The sequence below is a fragment of the Leptonychotes weddellii genome, chromosome 4, assembly GCF_054177405.1.
Source record: "Leptonychotes weddellii isolate Sample4059 chromosome 4, ASM5417740v2, whole genome shotgun sequence".
Classification (NCBI taxonomy): domain Eukaryota; kingdom Metazoa; phylum Chordata; class Mammalia; order Carnivora; family Phocidae; genus Leptonychotes; species Leptonychotes weddellii.
The window spans coordinates 56,450,016-56,470,814 of NC_138372.1; the positions used below are offsets into that span (position 1 = coordinate 56,450,016).

At 37.7% G+C, this 20,799-nt stretch overlaps 2 protein-coding genes across 2 annotated transcripts in view; one reads left to right on the plus strand and one right to left on the minus strand.

The window, feature by feature from the left end:
• Window positions 1–20,799, plus strand: part of TNNI3K (TNNI3 interacting kinase) — a 280,406-nt gene that overhangs the window by 191,550 nt on the left and 68,057 nt on the right. The window contains exon 21 of the mRNA XM_081818637.1: window positions 7,732–7,841. Within this exon, the coding sequence (XP_081674763.1) occupies window positions 7,732–7,841 (110 nt within the window). The remainder of the gene's footprint in view (window positions 1–7,731; window positions 7,842–20,799) is intronic.
• LRRC53 (leucine rich repeat containing 53) overlaps window positions 12,551–20,799 on the minus strand; it is a 14,361-nt gene continuing 6,112 nt past the window's right edge. The window contains 3 exon segments of the mRNA XM_081816792.1: window positions 12,551–13,157; window positions 13,160–15,310; window positions 17,979–18,494. Coding sequence (XP_081672918.1) covers window positions 12,976–13,157; window positions 13,160–15,310; window positions 17,979–18,494 — 2,849 coding nt within the window. The 3' untranslated portion in view covers window positions 12,551–12,975.

Below are 20,799 nucleotides of genomic sequence, written 5' to 3' on the forward strand. Positions count from 1 at the left end.
GAGCCTTGTAACTGTATGCAACCTACTTAACCTAGCTATACTTCACTTTGTTTTTAAAATGGAGATAATAATAGGACCTACCTCAAAAGACTAGAATGGTAACTGGGAATTGGAAGCACTCAATAAATATTAGCTATTATTATTATCTTTAGGCTGTCATTGAATGCTCCTCTGGCTGGGAACTGTGCTAGAGTTAAAAGGAAAACAGAAGAATAGGGCATTGCTCAGGCCCTCATAGTACAGAGCAGATGTTAAGTACCAACTAGAGAGAAGCAGAGTGCTAAAGATGCTCCCTGGAGGAGTCTCCTGCCCAGACTGTGGAGAATGGGAAGATGGTATCAGAGAAGGAATATGAGAAGAGATGATACCTGAACTGCAAAAAGATGTAAACTAATTAAATAGAGAAATAGTGGGAGGTAGAGAAGGAGTTCTAACAGAAAGCAGTATGGGCAAGGTGCAGAGGCATGAGAGATCCACAAATAATTCAGTAGGGATGAATCAGAAAATACAAGGGAATCCATCACAAGACACATGCTGTAAATGTAAACCTAGAGCCAGGTGGTGAAGGGCCTGTGTGTTCACAGTGAAAGTCACTGCAGGAGTTTAAGCAGGGCAATAATTAAACGCTATTATTATTTTCAAAACTCCTTCTTGCTACAAAGCAAAGTCTAGATTGAAGAGGCTTGAAACCAAGGGCAAGGAGACCAGGTAATCTAGATAAGGATGTATAAAACCTTAACTAGGGTAGTGGCTTTAGAAGAGAAAGGAGAGGCCGGTTGTGGGAAATTTGAATGGGATTTGCCCATGGGTTGAGGTGGGAGCACAAGGGAGAGGGAGGAGTCAGGGTTAATTTCCAGGCTTCTGGCTGAGCCAAAAGGAGGATGATGGATCCAGGGAGAAAGCAGATTTGTGAGAGAAGTGACAAGATTAGGCAGAGAAGAAGCCAAGGTGTGAAGCCAAGCAGAGAGAGAAGAACCAGGCAAGATGAAAAAGGAGCTGGTCTGACCTGGCAAACAAGAGCTGTACTGGATACATTTCAGAGAAAGAAACCAACACCTGCTTCCCAGATTTTATGTCCCTCCTGGGTCTGTCTCCTCTGATATATCATGAAAAACTAAAGAACAAATCTAGGATAAATTAATCCATCAATATGTATTTTATCCAATCCCATTCCCTTATAACCAGGTACGAAATTTTGTGGATCACTTTCAGATTATAGTTTGAGGCCAAAGAAGAAAGCCTCTTGTTTTCCTTTTGTCTTCCTATGTGATGCCAGCTGGTTCACAAGGAGACTCAATTCTGTGTCCTGGGATTCCTGAATGCCAAGCTGTATCTAAGTCTCGGATGTGGCAGCAAATTAAGAACATCTGCCAATTCACTCTAGCCAGATTTTGGTGAGACTTCATATTGAGGTTTTAACTCAGAGTTGCAAACTGTAATATAGGGGCCAAATATGGCTTGCAAATTTTTTTGTTTCACATATGATTGTAAAAAATAAGAATTTAAGTACATTTAAAGACACAGTTATATCACAGGATCCCATATTTGTAGCCATTTGTGTTTGCTACCCCTGTTTAAATATTAGATGATTATGTTCTTCTCCACATACGATTAGGATCCTAAAGCATCCTAAATAAAATAACCTTAAAAGGCGTAAGCACATTGATGATATGGACTATGCTTGGACAAGTAATAGGAAAATAGGAGCGGGTGAAAAGTTCTGAAATCCTGTGTTTGCTGTGCTAATCTTTATCACTTTATCACTGAAAAGAGTAGAGCCAGCCAATCACTACACAGATCACTGGAAAGATCAAATCGGTCCAATGGATGGTGATATTTCTATGAACATAGCTGATATTAACATTCCAATAGTTCATTACACTGACAAAGATTGCAATGAGAATAGACACTGGTGCAAATTAATCTATTCTTCTGACAGTCTGTAATGAGAATGGGATGTGGTATAAAAAATTAAGCCATTCTTAGTGCAATCTCAAGATTGCAATCTCATGGTCTCTCTCAGATGCTATATGCTGTGGTGATACATCATTGAGAAGTGTCAGTTTAACCAAGAATGTGTCTCAGCTCTTGCTGGGAGAGTGGTCGGCATTCGCTTTGTTTCACCACAGCCCAACCCATAAAAACAATGAGGTAGAATCAATTGTGTTTTTTAAAACACACATACACACAATCAAAACTTAAAGAAAAAAAAAACAAATAAAAAACATTCTAGCAGTTTTATCTTAGTCAAACTTACAAGTAAAATACTGTACTTTATTGCTCTTTTTTTATACAGATGCCTAGATTTATTTTTATATAACATAAGAGTGATAGTTTAATTTAGGAATTCAGAATCTAGTACCAATTTATCCATAAGCAATATAGCTAATTAAATTCACCATGAAGAGCTGCATAGTCATCCTCTCCACAGTGGCCATATTACATTATGAGCTGGGGCTGGTGACAGATGAGATGGTTTGTAGCCTTGTAATTTGCAGTAACTCAATGCAATCTTTTACTTAGTATTCATACTCCCAAAAAAACTCAAAAGAACTATGATTTCTGGTCTAAACAGAACAGAAAATATACAATGTTTCTGATATCTAGTTCTCTAGATTCAGACTAGAAGGGATCAGTGAAACCCTTAGCTCTGTAGATGATAATAATTACAGCAACAACAGCTAACAGTTATTGAGAACCAACAATGTGCCAGATGCTCTCTGTACACCATCTCCTTTAATTCTAACAATAACCTGTGGTTTAGGTTCTATTAGGATAAGATATATGCTCAACATCACATGCTAGTAAGAGGGACAGTCAAGACTTAAGTGCATGGCTCCTTGTCCCCAAAGCCCATGCTTATCACCATTACACAAAGTCCTCACTGCTTCATCTACATGTTCAAAAATTAATACTCACAGAGGCAAATTAGCTTAATCAGGATCTCTCATAGAGTTAAAAGCAAAGCCTCCTGGAAATTAGGCCCCCACATTTCCTTGTGAAGGGCATTTCTTGTTTTTCTTTTTTGTGTTTTTTTATTTTGTTTTTTAGATTTTATTTATTTATTTGAGAGAGGGACATGAGAGAGAACATGAGAGAGAGCGAGAGCACAAGCAGAGGGAGAAGGGTAGAGGGAGAAGCAGACTCCCTGTCAAGCGGGGAGCCCTAAGTGGGACTCCATCCCAGGACCCCAGGATCATGACCACAGCTGAAGGCAGATGCCCAACCGACTGAGCCACCCAGGCGCCCCGAGGGCATTTCTTAATAGTCATACTGTTTCAGTTTATAAAAGCCCCCTCCCCAAATGTTCTGAAAAAAAAGATGAGATTATGAACTAAATATGCCACAAGATCTCAATAATTTACCTAATTGTGTCATAATTTAATATTAAACTAAACATATTCATTCCATGGTGTTTCTTGTGCTCTGGTGTTTCTTGTGCTCTGTCCTAAAGACATAATAATGAGCAAGATATTAATTGGCATTAATCCATAATCCTTATTTATTTGTACAATAAATGTTTACTGAGTCCTCTATACCATGACCAAAATACGATCTCCAGTGAAATCATATTTTGAACTGTCTCATTTATTGATTCATTTGGTGCGTATCAGTTGGGTGCCTACTAACTTCCTGTCATTGTGCTAAGCACAGGAGATACAATGGTGAAAAGATACAGTTCCTGAGCTCAAGGAGCTTGTGATCTATTTACAAAGGCAAGCAAATAAATGGGAAATTAAGTATAATATAATGTATGTTATTGTACTATCAGGTGCTGTGGGAGTACATAAGAAGGGCACCCAGAGACGGTTCTTTAAGCTAAGACCTAAGGGACCTAGATGTAATGTAGGAAAAGAGGGTGTAAAAGAGCATTTAGGAAAAAAGGATCACCTTTCTGAATTTGTGATTGAACCATAAAAAGCAGTGAAAATCCAGTAATTCATCTCTTTAATGATTATTCATTCATTTACCAAATTTATTGAAAAGCCTAACACTTTATTTTTTTCTTAGTTTATCATCACTCACATGGAATGTTGCATACATTTGGTCACATGAATGAATGAATGAATGAAGGTTAGCACATGTTGTACTGAATGCCTGTTGACGATCTCTAGTAATACCCTTTTTTTCTTGATAAAGTATTAATAAACAATAAAGAACTTGAATCCACAAATCAATACCATGGTTCTATAAACCTTTGAGGCTGACTCACAAAATCTTGTTTAAGTCTCATTCAGGATAATGAGAGTGGGTAAGAGCTATGCTCTAGAATTGTGCAGTCCACTATGGAAGCTACTAGACACACGAGGCTATTTAAATTTAAATTTATATGAACTGAAATTGAAGTAAAAATTCAGTTATTCAGTCACACCTTTTTAGTGCTTAATAGCCACATTTTAAGTGCTTAATAGGTGTATGCTACCATGTTGAACACTGCAGAAGATTTCCATCATTGTAAAAGGTTCTATTAGACAGTCCTACTCTAGAATCTTGATTACAAGTTTCGCTAAATCATTGATAATTATCACAGTGCTGAAGAAATTGTAGGTGCTCAATAAATAGTTATTGATATTTTTAAATTTAGCCTTATTCTTTTTTATAGCAAAGTTTCACTTGTAAAAGCAGAAACCAATATGTACATAAATCATTTAACATATCTTATGTAGCAATCAAGGTAAAACACTTGATTAATGGGCTGACAGTCTCTTTCCTGAATCTGGAATACCAGAAAATTTCCCAGCTGTTGGTGTAGCATGGCCACTTAGGCAAGACTGACAAAGTACTCTCAAAGGTGACAAATCTCAATTCCATGACCCCTCATGTTGCATTGCCCACTTTCTGGCGGAGGTGCTAATGAGTAGTTATCACTGCCAAGAGTGCACAAAGCAAAAGGGAGAAGGAGATGCCAAGGACTCGCAGAATCTACTTTGAATAATGAAGAATTAAGTATCGTTCATCTTAAACTGATTTTCCAGACACAGTGCCAAGAAGCAAACAAGTAACTTTATAGACTTGATATCAGAGTCTAAAAGGGTTTCAGAGGAGACATTTGGCACCTGCATCTGAGTTTAACTCACTTCCTGAATAGCCCCTCCCCACCCATTAGGATATGTATAATTAGTTTAAATGTGTTCACTACACTGGTTTATGTGCTTAAAGCTGCACCGGCTCAACAATATCCAAATGGTCATAAGGTGAAAAAGTAGAGTTTGAAGATCAATGATCATTAAGCATTCGTTAATCTGTTTGCTTATTTATTGACCTCATTCCAAAAAGAATTAAAAATCATCAAGAGCAGCCGATGGGAGAAATCTAACATACCTAGTTTTTTGTGACACAAGACACATTTTGTAAATCATGTTAAGTTTGCTAAGGATGTTTGGACCAGTCTTTTGTTTCTTTGTTTTCTTAGTGTCAGCAACTGTAACTGTAGCTGAAAGTGGCTAGATACGGTTGGCAAATGTGACAGTGCAAATATTCTGTAAATGACATTGAAAACAAAAGCAGAAATGGAATTTCTGACTGCCCTCAATCTGGAAACATGGTGCATTTAGACTGCGGTTCCAAGGAAATATTAAAATACCAGGCCGGCAAAGTGAACTTAAAATTTTAAATACAAATAACCAATAAATATTCAGGAAAATAGTAAGCCTCATTATTCATCAAAGAACAAAATTTAACCAACAAGAAATGAGCTGGTGTATTTACCTCTCAGATTAGCAAAATCTTTCATAAAATGAGAAAGCCTAATACTGGTGCAGATGTAATGAAAAGTCTCACACATTGGCGATTGAGAGTATAAATTAGTCCAACTCTTTAGAAAAACAGTTTATCGGTATGTATCAAAAGTCTTCAGTTATGCCCTTTGACATGTTAATCTCACCCCTCAAAATATCATAAACAGGGCGCCTGGGTGGCTCAGTTGGTTAAGCGACCACCTTCAGCTCAGGTCAAGATCCCAGAGTCCCCCCTGCTCTGTGGGGAACCTGCTTCTCCCTCTCCCTCTGCCTGTTGCTCTCCCTGCTTGTGCTCTCTCTCTCTCTCTCTCTCTCGGTCAAATAAATAAATAAAATCTTTAAAAAATATATCATGAACAGTTTGTGAAACTGGGAAAGTCATACTGAAGAAGATATACTTAGAAGTGTTTATGCCCAAATTTGAACAACCTAAAACTGAGGAATGATTAAGTAAGTCATACAGAATACAGAGTTATTAAAAATATGTTAACCTGAAGTTTTAATAACTTGGAAAAATGTTGATATTTAGGGGAAAAATATTACATAATCATATATTTGATTGGGCATGAGCTCAATGATAAAAAGAATATATAAGAAATACTCAAAATTATTTAACAACTATCCTTTCTGAATAAGATTTTATTCTAATTATGTTTCTGAAATTCTACAGAAAACAGGTATAAATGTTACATTTGTCAAAATTAGATAGTAATTCTGACTGATCCATAATGCAAAATGTTGATTAAGTTATATTACATATAATTTCACTAAATTAGATGTATAAACAGGATTGAATTGGAGCAAACTTTAGTGGAAGAGAGGTAATAGTTATAGGTCATATCAGAAAAGTTATTAAGGTACAGACAGATGTTGATGACATCACAACCTAGAAGATAGGAAGTCAACAACCTGGAACTTTAGCCTCCCACTGGTGCAGAGCAATTTTTCTGAGAAATAAAAAGAGCTTCAGGTGTTGTTTACAAAGTATTTTCAAAGTGAAGTGGTTGAAGAGAGCGTGGAATCTGGAACAAGAGGCTACACCAATTACTAATTATATTTAATTTTTTCACAAATTAAAAACTAGTTACATACACGCACACACAGAGAAATACCTACTTTGAATGATTGTTAGGAGGTTTGAAAAAGCTTATGTACGTATCTACCATGCTGCCTGATACAAAATATGTTCAGTAAAAGTAGCTATGAACTTGGTTTCCAAGAGAGTTACAGAAATCACTGGTTGTAGAACAGGAAAATATGCAACAGTCAGGAATCTACAGCAAAGTCCCAAGAATCCCAACACTGTAATGGGGAGTTTGAGGTGAGCAATATTCAGAAATCCAAGCAGATGGGTAACACTAGGGAATTCAGTCAATGAGGGTTATTAGCTAAAATGATGGATTTGAAGTATCTAACAAAGTTTAGCAAATAATAACTACTTTATAAGTATTAAATCTTAAAATCCGAAAATTCTTATAACCAGTAATGATAATTTAAGCTTAAAAAATAATCTATTTTGTCCAAGTGATATGGGTGCTTTCTGAACTACAAAGTTCAGTGGCTCCCCACGTCTTGCTAAGTACAATATAAGCTCTTTCTCCTGGGATTTATGACATTGTACAGTCTGGTCCAATTTGCCTTTCAGTCCTTACTTCCTATAACATCACGCATATACCCTATACTTCAGACACACACACCAAACTGCTTGCTATTTGTATGTTCTTTTGTATGCTTCTTTGATCTTGTTTATGTTCCCTCTGCTCACAATTTGTTGAATGAACAACTGAATGAGTGGACAATTATAAAGACTAACCTATAGTATCAAATTATCCAACATTTTGCTTAAGCGTTAAAAAAAAACAGCAGAGAGCTATCTTTGAGTCTCCGCTAATGTTGCACAGATTGATTTTTGATGACTTTTTGTTGTCTGTTCATATGTTTCTTGAAGCAAACATGTGGATTTCAGAACTGACATGATCAATTTGGTTCCTAGCGGCTGCTGCAGCCGACATGGCTTACCACCATATCAGACCTCCCATTGGCTACTCCGTCCCCAAGCCCATATCATCTCTGCTGATGCGAGGGTGGAATGCATGTCCTGAAGTGAGTAATTTTTATTTCCTCTTAGAAAATGTGTTATGGTCAAAACCTGTCCCAAATAGTGTAACTCCAAAGTCTACTTCCAGTGTGTATTTTAAGACTGTCAAGGCAGGAAGACTGATTTGCCTTCTGCTCTGTAGTCTCTAATTGCCTCAAGAAGTCTGAGGATCTCATATTTCTTTGCTGCAGCTCTCTGATTTTGAAATGTTTCTCACAACTGATTAGCAAAAGAGAGACCAGGGTATGACAGATGACTCACAGTCTCATCTCAGCTGCAATTTTATTAACTATGCTTGAACCATACTTAGTCATTTTCCGAAGAAAGAAGCTTGGCACAGATGGATGTGTGTTGGCTTTTCGCCATGAGGACCACTAAAGACAAGTGGTCTTTAGTAGCACCGGCTCAAGCAGGAGTCCGGAGACCTTGTCCTAGTCCTCCCCTAACTCTTTAAGTGGTTATGTGATAAAGTGGTTAAGAGCACAGATGGAGGGATCGATCCTATGGAAGGAATAAGTAAAGTAGGATATGTAAATAGTGAAAAAAAATTTAAATATGATCATAGATCTAAGAATATTAAGGGTTACACTCCTATAATCCCAGAATGAAATCTCAAACCACTTTTCTATGGGAAAGGATTCTTCTTATCTGTGCCAGGCATTTTGATGTCTACTTTGTTCTCAGAGAATGACAAAGGAGGAGATTCCACAACTTCTCTCCTGATAACACGGTTTAGTACAGTGTCTAAGACTCTCCCTGCCAGCATGTTTTGTTTTCATTGAAATCCTTGTGTTTTGATGTCAGCCCACATTGATTCTTCTGCTCTGAGTAGAGGGAACTAGTTCACATTAGTTCACAAAAGTGTAGCTGTTGTTAACTCAGGAAGTACCCCGCCAAAGGAGAAATAGAATAAGCCCCAGGCCAGATTTTGGAAGGAGAAAGCAAAGTCCCCCCTTCTTTTTTCTAACAGCAAAACCCAGACCAAGTCATTACCCAATCCCACAAGTATACATGGAGATTCTTAAGAAGAAAAATAAAGATTATTATGGCATGTGGATTGAGTAATCTCAAAAGAAATAACCTTATGGCATGTGGATTGAGTAATCTCAAAAGAAATAACCTCTTCTCCTGACCATTCCATTTGACAGATTATGTATTTATTGGTGTTGAATCTTCTCTCACTACCAGAAAGCAGGGACTTTTTGTTTTGTTTTGTTTGCTCCTATAACCTCAGCACCTAGAACCATCCCTAGTAGATGTTCAAAAATATTGGTTGAGTAAATGAACAAGTACCACTATTGCTTATCAAAGCCTCCAACCCCCTCATCTGAATTTCAGTGTCCAAAAAAATTTTGTCTTGAAAATTATATGACCTAAAATAGTTTGGGAAAAGTTTTCCTTATTTTTCAATACAAACCTCAGGCATATTTTCTAGGAATAAGTGTGTCAAAAAAGCTAATCTGGAATTTCCTTCTCTCTTTGGTATATATAACATTAAGTGTAACAAACAGTCGAGGGAATCCCTTTTGCTTTTATTAATGGACAAGATCTTCATGATTATGATTATAAATAAGGGACATACGGAAGTTTTCATTTGGAGATAAAAGCAAGTTATTAGCTACTTCTAAAAGCATTTTGGGGGGCTAGAATGGATGTCACAAATAACAGGTTAGGAAATAAGAGAACCAGATTAGGGCCAAAGGAGGGTACATTTAAAGTTTTAAAAAAATACCAAGAGCCCAAAAATCAAGTGCTTAGTGGAAAAGTTTTATTGCTAGGCAGCAAAGCCAGTCAGACCAAGGCCTGGGCTCTGGAATGCAGGGAGAAGGATGGGGGGAAAGCATAGTAGGAAAAAAAGTCTCCGACTAGCCAGCTGTATCTGGGCTTGCCAGACAGGTGGGCCCTGGCTTGGCTGTGCTTTCCATCTCAGCATTATGAAGTTGAGCTGCTGGATGTGACGTGCCTGAGACATCAGCGTAGTGCCCACCCAGTAAGGTCTTCACGGTGTGAGTAGGCTCAGTGGTGAGGAGAAGGGAAACAATGGGCTAGTTTTCATTCTTTCCTTCAACAATCATTTATTGAGTCTCTTCTCTACACAGCCCCAGGAACAAGTGCTGGGGATTCAATGGAGACGTGCTCTCCATGGAACCTCAGTAAGGCCTAGTAGCCAAGTGGAGATTAGTTGAATAAACACATAATTTTATAGTAACAAGCCAAAATGAGGAAAACAAGATTAGATGAGAATGCATGCTAAAGGAATGGGCAAGTGAGGGACAAAGAGATAGTGTAGGTCAAGAAAGGCTTCCTGGAAGAAGTGACACTTCAGCAAAGATCACAAGCATAAATAGGAGTTTGCTGAATGAAGGGGGGCGGGGCGGTTGGTGAGAGAGAAAAACAGTCCAAGCAAAGAGAAGTGTGCAAATTCACTGAGAGAAAGGACACAAGGAAGAGACTTATTAGTTATGGGAACCCTGTAGCCAGTGAGGAGTTAGATCTCTATACCATCATTTGAAACAAGTTCACCTTTAGATCTGAGACAATAACACCATGCTCTCCTGGTCCTTGCTTCTAGGTTATCAACTTCACTACTCATTCTTTCCTTACATATTTGTCTTTGCCTCACTCCTTGAATTTGAACCACATTATTATCTCCTATGCATGTCTTCTTAGTCAAGACCTACAAAGGTGGAAGAGGGCAGTGAGAACAGCAGCCTATAGGAAATGGAAAATGCTGGTTGGAAAACCGCAAGAGGTGGGAAAAAGTCCTGTTAGATCTTGGAAAGCTTTGGAAACCAGAATAGGGAATTTGGATATGAAGTCCCAGGCAATTATTTTTTTGTCTCTAAAGCAGTGCAGAAATATGATGAAAGTAATTTTTTTGGAAAATTCATCTGAATTTGATATGAAAAGATTTGATAACTTACTCAAAGAATTTTATGTGGTTCCTATAGTGAGACAGGCACTGAATTATCTTCTAGTGTGATTGGGATAGTTGAGCATTGTTTCTTAACGTGTGGGCTGCACATTACATGCTCCAGTTTACCCAGGAATATTTGTTAAAACGAAGATTCTGGGGCCCAATTCTAAAGCTACTGCATCAAAATGTCTGGGATGGAGCCTGGGACTTTGCATTTAACAAGCACCTCAGGTGATTTGTGCCCAGTAAAGGCAGAGAACTAGTAGGCTGAAACGGGAGCCAAAGACACTGAAGTCAGAGCGTCCAGCTGGGCTGCTATTGCATTAATCCAGTTGATTACAACACAAAGACTACAATGGTTACCATGGGGATTCAGGAGCAAGGGTAAACTTTGAGAACTACTTCAAAGGAAACAACATTCTAAGGAGGTGAAAGACTGGATTTAGGAGATGGAAAAGAGGAAGTAGCCCAGGAGAGCAGTCATCACCGCCCTCTGAGAATCAGCTAGTGACCAGAGTTCTCCTTAGGCCGTTAGGTATCACAGATATTGTTGGCAGTGAGAGAACAAAGCCAAGCACTCTGCAGTAAGGCGAAGGCGCAAAAAAAAAGCATAGAAAAGGAAGAAAGGAAACATAGCTACCCAGAGATTAAAAAAACTAACCTGGTCTACAAAACTCAGGGAACGGTCAATTAGAATAAAGTTATTGTGCAAGAAGTTGGCAGAGATGCTCTTCTCACCTTAAAGGCGCTTCACCAAATGAAGTGGAATCAGGGGAGGCAGACAGATGGCATAGGAGCTAAGCTCAGGCAGAGAGGCTGAACAAAAATAGAGGGGAGAGGAGTTGGAGTTAAAAGCACGGAAATTTTGAATCCAGGGAGAAAACAGAAAGAAGAGAGGGAATAAGGTTAGGGAGTTTCAAAATAAGAAAGTTACATCATTTGCTGGCAATTCTGAATAGGAAAGAAAACAGATGATAGGCGGGGCATGTAAGCAATATTTACATTGTTCTGTAGGCTTTTAAGCTGTACAATATTGCCAAATGTAGATATAAAGATCCTGTTATATAGAAATATATTAGAAACTATATTAATATATAAAATATGTAAAAATATATTAGATATAGATAGAGGAAGAGAGAATACTACCTTTTTTTCCCACGAGGAAAAGTAAAATATTCTATACCATGAAGGTATGCTTTTGATGTTTTACTGGGATATCAAAAATAAAATTGTTTGAGTATACCTCTATCTTTCCAATAAGTGTGGCTTTGAATAAGAGATGCTTATTCTACTATTGCTTTTAAATGTCATATTTATAAGGACATTTAATTCCTGTGCACAAGGAGGAGTACTCACACCAAACAATAGTGACATGCTAAACTCAAGAGAGCAAACCTTGAAAGCTTACATACTAATAGGTTATTTAGTTTTCAAAATCTTAAGTTAATAATAATTGGCAATAAAGCGTGTTAAAATTCCCTTTGTTCAGGATCCATTGTGTTGATCGTGAAGCCCCATTTGTTCTCCTAAAATGATTGAAGCCGAGATCCCCACCTAGTGGACTTAGAGGATTTTACAGGTTTTACAGAAATAGCCTACAACCCTTGGAAATCCTTAATTTTTTCTCTTAGAGAAATAACAGGTTTTAAAATCTCTACTTAAGATCTAGGATAATTGTCAACAGAGCAGTTGCAAATGGTTGAAATATACCAATATGCATATCAACTAGACTACAGTTAACAAACAAAGCTCAATTTTTATTTTCATACCATAATTAAGAAAACAGATCAGGCACAAATATGAATATATAATCATCTTTGTAGAAAGCAATATTGTAATACCACTAATTGAGATGTGTATAGTAATTTCCATAAAATAAACATCAAGGGTAAATCTGTTCAAGTACTTTTTTTCTTATTTAATCTTTCATTTGCTTAAGGCTTTTTTTTTTTTTTAATGTTTGCTTTCTTTTCCAGAACTAGGCAAAACTTTTCTTTCCCATTTTTCCATTCCTTAGAGAAGCAAACTCAGTTAATTGTGTCAAACCTAATCTTGTGGCTCCATCTTTGATTTTTGCATTATATTCAGTCATGTACTTTTATTTCATTGATAACAGAGAGCTACTGAGGAATTTTCCTCCAAAATAATGCATTTGGAATACCTGTGAAGACTAGGAGGTGTTTGTGTGTCCTTTTGAAGAAAGCTAAAATAGAAAATGATTATTAGTTGAGTGCTGCCTGTAAGGGTAACGGATCAGCGTAATCGGCAGATGGTGGATACAGTGTAGGTTTTGGAGCAGAGTTTTCAGCTTCATTTATTCTTCTAGGAATTAGAGGCACCTTATTTTTTGCCTCAAAACTAATGTCTTTTAATTCCGGTAAGGAGGAAAGCACTTGCTGTGTCCCACTGTCCCTGCACCTTCTTTATGTGCACTGTTATCTTTATCTGGTTGAGTATTTTGAACTTCGCCTAAATCTTGCATATTACAGTTAACTCGAAGATCTATTTCGCTACGAGAAGGTCTATTTTCAGCTTCAGGGGAACACGTGATACTCAAATCCTTAGCTGTAATAGTAGCCTCAGCAGAGCTTGAATCATACAACATATGTTTTTCACTTTCTCCATTTTCCCAAATTTGCTGCATTTCTTTTCTGCTGCCTTTTAAGGTCATCTGTGCAGTCCCAATTAATGTACTAGAATCTGCCTTGTTTTCATGGGGCATTTTTTCCTCTTCTTTCCCTAATATCTGTATCTGTAGTGTTCCGGTGCCATCATCTACGGGCAATGCATTTGTGCCATCAATTTTTCTTTTGCTGCTATTAGTTAGATTCCAAATGGCTTGAGTACTAAGAGAAGCACTGATTTCTTTGGGAATCTCTGTTCTGTTTTGGTATGGGGTAGAATTTGCCTTCATCAAAGTTAGGTCGCCCGTGGCTTGTGTGTCAGAGGAAATGAGAGAGGAATCCTCAGTTTCTGATTGAGGAAGTTTTATTCCGACGTCATTTCCCTCATCCATGATACAACCTTCCGCAGTTTGATGTGGTATTTTCCATTTGGTCATTAACATTTTTTCCTCATTAGCAAGTTGTTCATGACTTGAGTGTTGCTCTACATGTTTTAAAGTTTCATTTTGATTTAAAGTATGTTCCTTATTGGTGTCAGTCTTGTGGACACCTACAAGTTGTGTTTGATTCCCTAGGGACAAAGAAAACTGATTTGGCTCAACGGTCTTTGATTTGTCCTGCTCCATGTGCTCAGTGGGCTCTGTTGCCTCTTGGTCAATAGACCCCCTGGAAATGTTGGGTGGTAAAGCATCACTTTCTATGTTTTCCCAAATAGCTGGTAAAGACCTAGGCACTTCCAGTGCAAGGGGAGTTGCACCTACCGTTTGCTCAGTTGCAAATTGAGAGCTTGAATGCCTGTGTTCAGCTATGATGGGTGTGGGCAGAGGCAGTGTTGATGAACTGCTATCAGGAATGAGGCCATTAGGGTGACAGTTGCCTTCCCTGGAGCTCTGGGTGACTACAGGTAAGTCATTAGCACTGAGCAGAAGAGTCTTTTTAGTGTTTTTTTGGTAATACGGGGTCTGCTTTGGAGCGTGTTTGAGAGGCATACTCTCTGAAGTGAGTTTAACATAGTTGTTACTCTCTGGCTGTTGGGGAAAATCTGCGGAGGACACAAGGTTTATATTGGCCTCTCTCTGAGAAGCTTTAGGTAATTTATTTGGCAGTAACAATGCTTGTTTACATTTCTTTGGGAGATCTGGCAAGGATTTTTCTGGATGGACTTTGACTTTTCTAAAAGGGTGTGTGTTTACTTTTACCCTTGAATTTGGCTTTTTAATTTTCCTTTTGAGGTCAGATTGATGGGTTCTCTTCTTTTTCAGAATCTGTGGATCAGTAGGCCATTTTCTTCCTTTGTTTCCCTCCTGAGGATTGCCACATTTTTTGAGATCCAAGTTGGTCAGGTGGTTACTTTGATTTTTCTGCTGTTTCCAGTGGGTTGATGTTTTAGATGACATCACCAAACTATTTTTTTCTACTAAATTGGGATCACAGAAGCTAACCCTCTTAGGGGAATATGTTTTCTTGATTTTTGTCGATAACCTTGATAACTCCATGTTGTCCTCACTCATAAGGAATTTTTCTATTGCACTGTTAATTTGGATTTGCTCCTTCTTGGCCTTTGAACGTTCCTGACAATTTGACTTCTTTTCTTCCACATAATCTTGAAATTGATCACAGGGCACATACTTACAGATAAGAGAATTGTTTGGCTGAAAATAGCTAGGCCCGCTCCATCTTAACAGTCCATAAGGATCATCATATTTTGATCTATGTTTTTGTAAGATCTTTTGTACACAGTGTTCCTCGGGCCCACAAGGCTTGGATGATGAGCCTGTAATAAAATGTCTCTGCCTATGAGGTTGTAAGCCATTGTCTTTTTTTTCTATTGGATGCTGCCATGATTCATTTGTTAAATGCTTTTCAAAACTTTCTCTTGCCAACATTGAAGCGGATGTTGCATATCTTCTACTAAATGTGTCACTGTTGATATCTGCTGAACAAGAAATGCAGAAATTCAAGACTGAACTGAGTTTTATTACCCCAACCAAACAGATGCTTAGAAACCTAATGAAAGGTGCAAAAATGATTCCTCTGATTATGGCAATTCTTGAATACTTCCTAATTTTTAACCAAACCCACAAAAGACTTCGGGCAGTGTGTTTACAAAGCTACTCTTTATGGCCACATCCTAATCCGTTGTGATGCTGATTTGAAAGTTACAGAATTAGAAATAAAAACATTCATAGTTGTACATCTTTACATTAGTTGTCGGTTGAGTTAAGTTTAAATATGAATAATATTTAAGCTCTTTTCAAATGGCCATCACAATTTTTTTTCTGCATTAATTTCCCAGCTGGAACTAAATATTAGGAAGAACATGATACTATGTTGGGCAGTGTTTAGGTTTCGAACACAAGCTACCTTCAACAACGAAAAAGAAATACCTGTGATACTACCGGCTTCATCAGAGACCATACCTGTTTTGTTTCCCATCACTTAATATACGATTAATTAAATGTTTGTTAAATGAATGAGTATTTTGGAATATGGCCTGATCTATATTGTAGGAATCTCTATCTGTGAATTTTGAATGGTACATGTTAATATGATATTAATGATACCTGTTAAATAATACTAATGACAAAAATAATAGTAACATTTACCATTAATTAAGCATCTTCTAAGAGCCAGGCACTGTGCTAAGTACTGTACCTTCATTATCTCGTTTAATATTCATAGGAGATCTGATCCACTGGACAAGTCCTTTCGTCCTATCCCTTTTACAGATGAGGAAAGATGCTTAGAGGGGTGAAATGCTTTCCCCCCATCCCATGTCCACTAATGATATGGGCAGAACTTGACCCAGGTCTGTCTGACACTAAACCCTATCCTCTAACGACAACGCATATTAGGTTTAAAACTACATCTTATCAGTGTTCTTGTCTTCTGAAATTGTTTGTTTTATCCGGAGGAAGAAAGGAGTATTTCTGTTCAGAGATAGAAAGGAAGACATGAGCTAAGCTTCACACTAGCATCTAACTCTTAAGATTTGCCTTCAACTTTCTGGGGAACATTGGAGAAGCTATTTACTCAACAGGCATCAAGAGATAAGACTTAGATAGGAATTTTATATGTGTATAAAATTACTCTGGGGAAAGAATTTTAGCTTTGGTCAGATTCTAAGAGAGTTCTGTGACTCAAAGATAAATATTCAGAATTATTGGACTAGATCATCTCTAAATCTCCCCTACTCCTGAAATACTGTGATTCTGTGCTTCCAAGTTTGAAAACATAATCAGAGTGACATTGACTCTTACTGACTTCTGCTCTAAAGCAGATATGGCCTTGGTTGTTTTTACCTCCAATACCTGTCCTCTCCATCTCCACTACAATGCCTGGCATGTAGCAGAATTTCAAGTCTTTCCTAAAAGTAAATGTATTGATTTGACAAACAAATGTATTCTCTGTGTGAAACAAGGGACTGGGTTTTAAATGGTTAAGAGACAACATTCCCTTCAGTATAAGAGTTTCCCACAGAGAAGTTAAGGCACTGGACAAAGCTAAACATCTGCTTGAGGTGTGACTCTATTGAAAGGGTAAGTGCTTATTTCTTTCTAAAATAAAGCCAGTCTGATCTGGTTTCTATGGCAGATTTTTTTTTCTTGACTATTCCTCTCTTGAGTCAAATCATCAGTCCCCAGAAACTAGTAAGAACTGGAGTCTGGGGAATGCAATGGAATAAATTCACATCCTGCCTTATGCCACACATGAAATAACATACAGTTTCATTCTTTTCCAATTGTCCCCAAATCCATCTTAAGGGCCATATCCCCATGGTGAGAATTTCTTGGTGCAGTACCTCCACCATTCATATTCTGAGAGAAAGCTCTGCTTATTGTAAACCAATTCAAATAAATGACAGGAACCTCTTTACAGAGAAGCTGTCAAAGTTTTCACTGCTGAGACTGAAAGCATCACCTTACTATTCAGGAAGGAAAAGGAAGACATTTAATTCATTGCCTCTGCCTAAATATTGACATTGCCCAAGTACAGTGGGTAGATGTCACGGCCAGATTCACTTGGCTCCCAACATGGGACGATGAATTAAGTCCTGACTTTCCCTGGACTGGGAAGTTATCATCCCTGACAGCTCAGCAAGCAAAGTGTGTGTCTTGACATCATTCCTGAAATGAATCACTAGCATTAGAAGGCCCATTCTTCTAACATGTCATGCTCTGAGAAGGTTCCTTACTGCAGAATTGGCATTAGAGCTCGAAGAATGTTGGAATAAAAGCCGATACTCAGCCTCCCATAAATCTTAACAGCATATTGCTATTTAAAAGCCTTCTTTTCTTTAAAAAAAAAAAAAAGAAAGAAAGAAACTTGTTAGGTGTTGGGTCGCAAAATTCACTTTCCAACAGGCGTAAGATATACTTACTCTTAGCTCCTGAGGGTGGCGGAGTCCTCATCTACACCTTACCCCAAACACACACGCACACACACACATACACACACACAGATCTAGTGTCTTTAGAAGAAGGATAGATTGGTGCTACACAATGATTTTTAGAGCATTCTACTGTTGAGAAAATTAAAGGAGATTATGTCTTTCAGAGGAATTTAAACAGAGTGGGATTTTCTAAAACAAGGCAACTCACTTATTGTTCTTGTTACATGCTGTGGCAGAGTTTGAGGTTGGACTTCCCCAGGCTCATGATTCCTTAGCTTTCTAACTCTCTTTGGACAATATCTTGTAAGTAAGCCTGCTTCATTAAAAGCTGCCATATTCCCAGGAGGCTCTGAAAATCCTGACTGCAGCAATCTGCCACCAAAGCAGAAGAAAGTGCTGTCTGCCCCATGGTCTTTACCTTTCAGGTTTCTAAATGATCCATCAAGGGCTGTGGACTCAGAGGCCAGTGCTGCTTGATGGCTGTTGTCCTGTAAAAGCGGCATTTCCTTTCTGGACCCCACAATGGACATGACCTTTATCTCGTTTTCCTGAGTTAAGTGGCAGTTACAGTATTCCTTAGCGTGGTAATTTCTTGCCTCATGAGCACACAGGGATTCATCGAAGGTTCTGCAACAAAGGTTTTCTGATGTGTGTTCATTTGCTTTGCCTTGTTGGAGTTTCCAGTTAAATACAACTAAACCTAGGCAAGTGAGACCAACAGCTCCTGTGACAAATAGAGAGACCATTAAAAGATAACATCAAAGGAAGAAACATATAAATCACCAAATGTGAAATCCACAAATATCAAGGTTAATGGTTTAAAGGATATCAGAATGGGTGGGAAGTCTATCACCATGGAGAAAAATATCAGTCCAGACAGAAGCTATTTAATCAACATTGTTCTGTTTGTTAATTTGGATCTCTCTTTGTAGCTATTAAAAATTATAAGAAAAATACCATCTGGAATGCCTTTGGTAGAAAAAAAGGTTTGTTTTTTTTTTTTCATGGACTGAGATTCATTCAGGATAAAATAATTCTTGCATTAAAATTCTTCTTCTGCCTATAGGAAACCAAGTTTCCTATTCCTTAATCCCATAGTGAATAAAAGTAGACTACATTTAGTACATACCCTGAAATTCCCATATACCGTAACCTCCTCCTATTGTTGTATTTTTATCATCCCTAAAGATTCACCCCCTACCTCAGAAAAAGTCATTGATTTCCTATTATCATTAAGGCCAAACTCCTGGGCATCCAAGACTCAGTGCAGTCTGGCCATAACCTTCCTCCTTTGCCTAATTTTTCATTTTTCATTATTAAAACATGTGTTTCAAACTCTTCAATTCATTAGTCTTAAGGTATTTCTAAGCTTTTGTGTATGCCCTTAGTGACAGCAACTTAGTGCTTTCTCTATCTCTGCTTATTTGAAATTTTTTTTTTGAAATTTATCCTTTAAAAACTAAATCAATACCTCTAAATTTCTTGATACCTTTGCTGTTTTTTCCATCTTGCAAAACTCCCACAAAATAATGACTGACATCTAATCTCAGACTGTCTGGAACTGTCCTTTCATGTTCTATGTACATACAGCTTGTCCTCTGAATAAAATTGTAGAGGGCAGTGTTTCTGAAACTCACGTGCAGAGTCTAATCTATTTCTACTTCACTGTTTCCCATCTTGACAAATGGCGTGCTCAACCACCTGGATGTTCAAACCAAAGTCTCTTGCGTTACACCCCAACTCCTGCTCTGTCACAGTCATTTCCTTTTTTCTTAGCCCTTATAACAGTATAAAATTATTGTGTTCACTTACTTGCTTGCTTGCTCACTGTCTGTCTTGCCCTGCTAGAATTAAGCACGGAGAGGAAATGGAACTTTCCGGTCTTGTTCGTCATTGTATCTCCAGTACCCTCAACTCTGGCACAGGGACACCAGAAATGTTTATTGAATATTCTTAAATAAACAGAAGGGATTCTGTCTATGAGTTCTAATAATGAAATGCACTGAGTGGTCTAATCTTACAAATCCCCAAAATGGTGATGGGGAAGACATGGCATCAGTATCAACTAAGTTAGGAGCCCCATTTTCTAAGTCCAGCTCTGACCATAATTTGCTGTGTGACATTAGGCAAGTCAGTTCCCCTGGAGAACTCAGTTTCCTGGCTCTGGAAATGAGGACAGTGAAAGAGATGATGTCAGCATTTTAGACTTTGATTGACTGCCCTATACCTGGTTCCCTCCACTGCAGACAACTTTAATGAAAACGTGATGATATTTTTTTGAACTTGAAAGAAAAGAGAAAGTATCAGGCATGATTGCTTCATTTTTCTGTTAAAGATGAAGATTAACCAAAGTGAATAGCGTTCTCTGGTAAAAAAAAAAAAATGTTCAACCTTTGCATAGTTCACCAGATCTTGAGGTCTTATAAGCCCCACTTTAATTTTTTTTACAATATATTTTTAATGTTATCACAATTTGAAATAATTTAATCTCTATTAAAGATATATTTTTAAAAAGTAGTAGCACTGTTGCTAATGATATACTTCCAATGTTTATTTTCAGACTAAATAGCAACCAGACAATATAAACACCAAGGTCCATCTGGTTATGTTTTTAAATAAAGAGCAATAAAAAAAAAAAAAGTAGGAGCAAAACTTAGATCAGACATTTTATTGCCTAGTAATTCCAAACAAGACTTTTGGCTTTAAAATGTTAAAAACTTCTGAAAATAATAAAATTTTAGAAACACTCCATATGTCTTACAGGGAGTAAGAAAACTCAGGATTCAAAGCTTTGTTCTGACACTTTCCTTGGGCAAGTTTTCTAACCTCTCTGAGCCTTATTTTTCCTCCCCTATCAAATAGGGATGATTAATACGACTGGTAATTAAATGAGATACTATATGTGACATTTAACACAGTGTTTCGTCATTGTGGTTTATGGTTATGATTGCTACTGCTGTTGGTTCAGTTCGATATTGCCCTATTAGGTCCTAGAAGACTCAGCTGTTGCGGGGGGGGGGGGGGCGGTT